The sequence below is a fragment of the Sinocyclocheilus rhinocerous genome, unplaced genomic scaffold (assembly GCF_001515625.1).
Source record: "Sinocyclocheilus rhinocerous isolate Xijiao unplaced genomic scaffold, SAMN03320098_v1.1 scaffold88, whole genome shotgun sequence".
In the NCBI taxonomy this organism is placed as follows: domain Eukaryota; kingdom Metazoa; phylum Chordata; class Actinopteri; order Cypriniformes; family Cyprinidae; genus Sinocyclocheilus; species Sinocyclocheilus rhinocerous.
Genome location: NW_015652292.1, coordinates 333,844 through 335,639, shown reverse-complemented (window position 1 = coordinate 335,639; position 1,796 = coordinate 333,844). Strand labels below are relative to the sequence as shown.

General features: G+C 35.5%; 1 protein-coding gene across 1 annotated transcript in view; it reads right to left on the bottom strand.

The window, feature by feature from the left end:
* Positions 1-1,796, bottom strand: part of LOC107714449 (ras GTPase-activating protein 2-like) — a 53,817-nt gene that overhangs the window by 24,475 nt on the left and 27,546 nt on the right. Inside the window, exons 6-8 of the mRNA XM_016520285.1 lie at positions 1,512-1,595; positions 1,160-1,232; positions 342-418 (exon numbers count right to left, since the gene is read on the bottom strand). Coding sequence (XP_016375771.1) covers positions 342-418; positions 1,160-1,232; positions 1,512-1,595 — 234 coding nt within the window. The remainder of the gene's footprint in view (positions 1-341; positions 419-1,159; positions 1,233-1,511; positions 1,596-1,796) is intronic.

Genomic DNA, 1,796 nt, shown 5'->3' with positions numbered 1-1,796 from the left:
ACGAAAAAGGAGCCGTTTTCTCATTTTTCTACTTTCAATATTAAATCAAAAAACGAATGATCGAATGATACACGGATTACCCCGATTACCATATTCATCCACAAAAAGTCGGTTTGTACAGTTATATGCTGTTTAAAAAAAGACTTTAAACAAAAGTCAAAAGGTAAATAAGCATTCATCCCCGATTACCATATTCATCCACAAAAAGTCGGTTTGTACAGTTATATGCTGTTTAAAAAAGACTTTAAACAAAAGTCAAAAGGTCAAAAACAAAGCATAGCAGAGCAAAGGAAAAAACAAAACGAAGAGAAGAGAAGAGAAGAGAAGCGAAGAGGACTCACTTGATCTCTAGTTTCTCTATGTCCTCCTCCTCCACATGAAAATGTGACCTCCCTTTGTAACTGCTTGACCTTGTGACCTGCCAAAACATTGTGAATTGTGAACTTATGGCTAACGCTACAGATGCATGTGACAAGATACATTAATCAGTTGTTTAAGGCAAGACTGTAACCATGTCTCATACCATTTTTAATAAAGCAAGGAAATAAATGAAAATTCTAGGTCTAGTTCTAGTTGGTAAGTAATCATTTTGAACTCTTTGTAATATTTCTAAATATGCACATGCATTTATTTGTATACCTAATATACTATATTTTTAATGAAAACTGTCATATTTGAGAAACAAGTTGAATAGTTTAATATTACTGTCAGTTGTTTAACATTTGTAATGTTACAAAAGTTGTCAAATATTAAATGTTTCACTGCTTTAATCTCACCACCCTCTCTTTCAACGTTAAAACTGACACTTCATGCTGGAATTTGTGCTCTGCTTCTGTGAAGAGTAAACCTGCTTACTTTGACTTTGATTGGCCATCTCAATCATTTCGACATTGACGAGCGTTGTTAGACCGCTGAGGCAGAGCAGCCTAAAAATGTAACTTTTAAACATTTCGTCATCCTAACTAACAGAGCACTGCGTAATGGAGTACAGTAGAACAGTGAGAATTTCAAATACTGGGAGGGACAATTTGTCCATTTCTAATTACTGTGGAGGGGGACTTGTCCCCCATACAGCCCTGGTTTGAGAGGTTAAGAAACAATTTAGAGTCACCAAATCAACATTCATTAACTAATATTCAATAAATGGATGAGGCTGTACCTCAAAATGAAATGTCTCATCAAACTGAGGGTCACTGGTTTTCTTCTTCACTTTAGTTTTTTTCTGGTCAGACCTGAGAGAGAGAGAGAGAGAGAGAAACAGAAAGACAGAGAGCAGGATGTTATTATTGAATCAGAGCGGATGTTATGTACTCATTTCTGCCTAGATCAGAAACAGAGGCTGAAACTGTCTTATGACTGACTGATTTAGAAACAATCACAATAGAATATTTTGACTGTTGAAGTATTGACTTCATTAGAAACCATCATGTTTTATGCAAACATCTGTTCCTTTACTGTAAACCTTGTGATTTTAGGGCACCTTCAATTTGACTTAATGTTTATAAACCCACCTGGCGGGCCCTACGAGTGTTACTGTAGCATATGGATCGCAGTTCTGCCCACTTATCAACGGCAAACCCTGACATGCAATTATCCTGCAAAAGACACAAAGATGAGCTTGTTATTAAAATAGTAAAGATTGTAACACTTTAGCATAGGGACCAGTTCTCGCTATTAACTAGTTGCTTATTAGCATGCTATTATTAACATATTGACTATTTATTAGTACTTATAAAGCTCACATTGTGCATGACCATATTCTACATCCTTAATCCTACCCAATACCTAAACTTAAA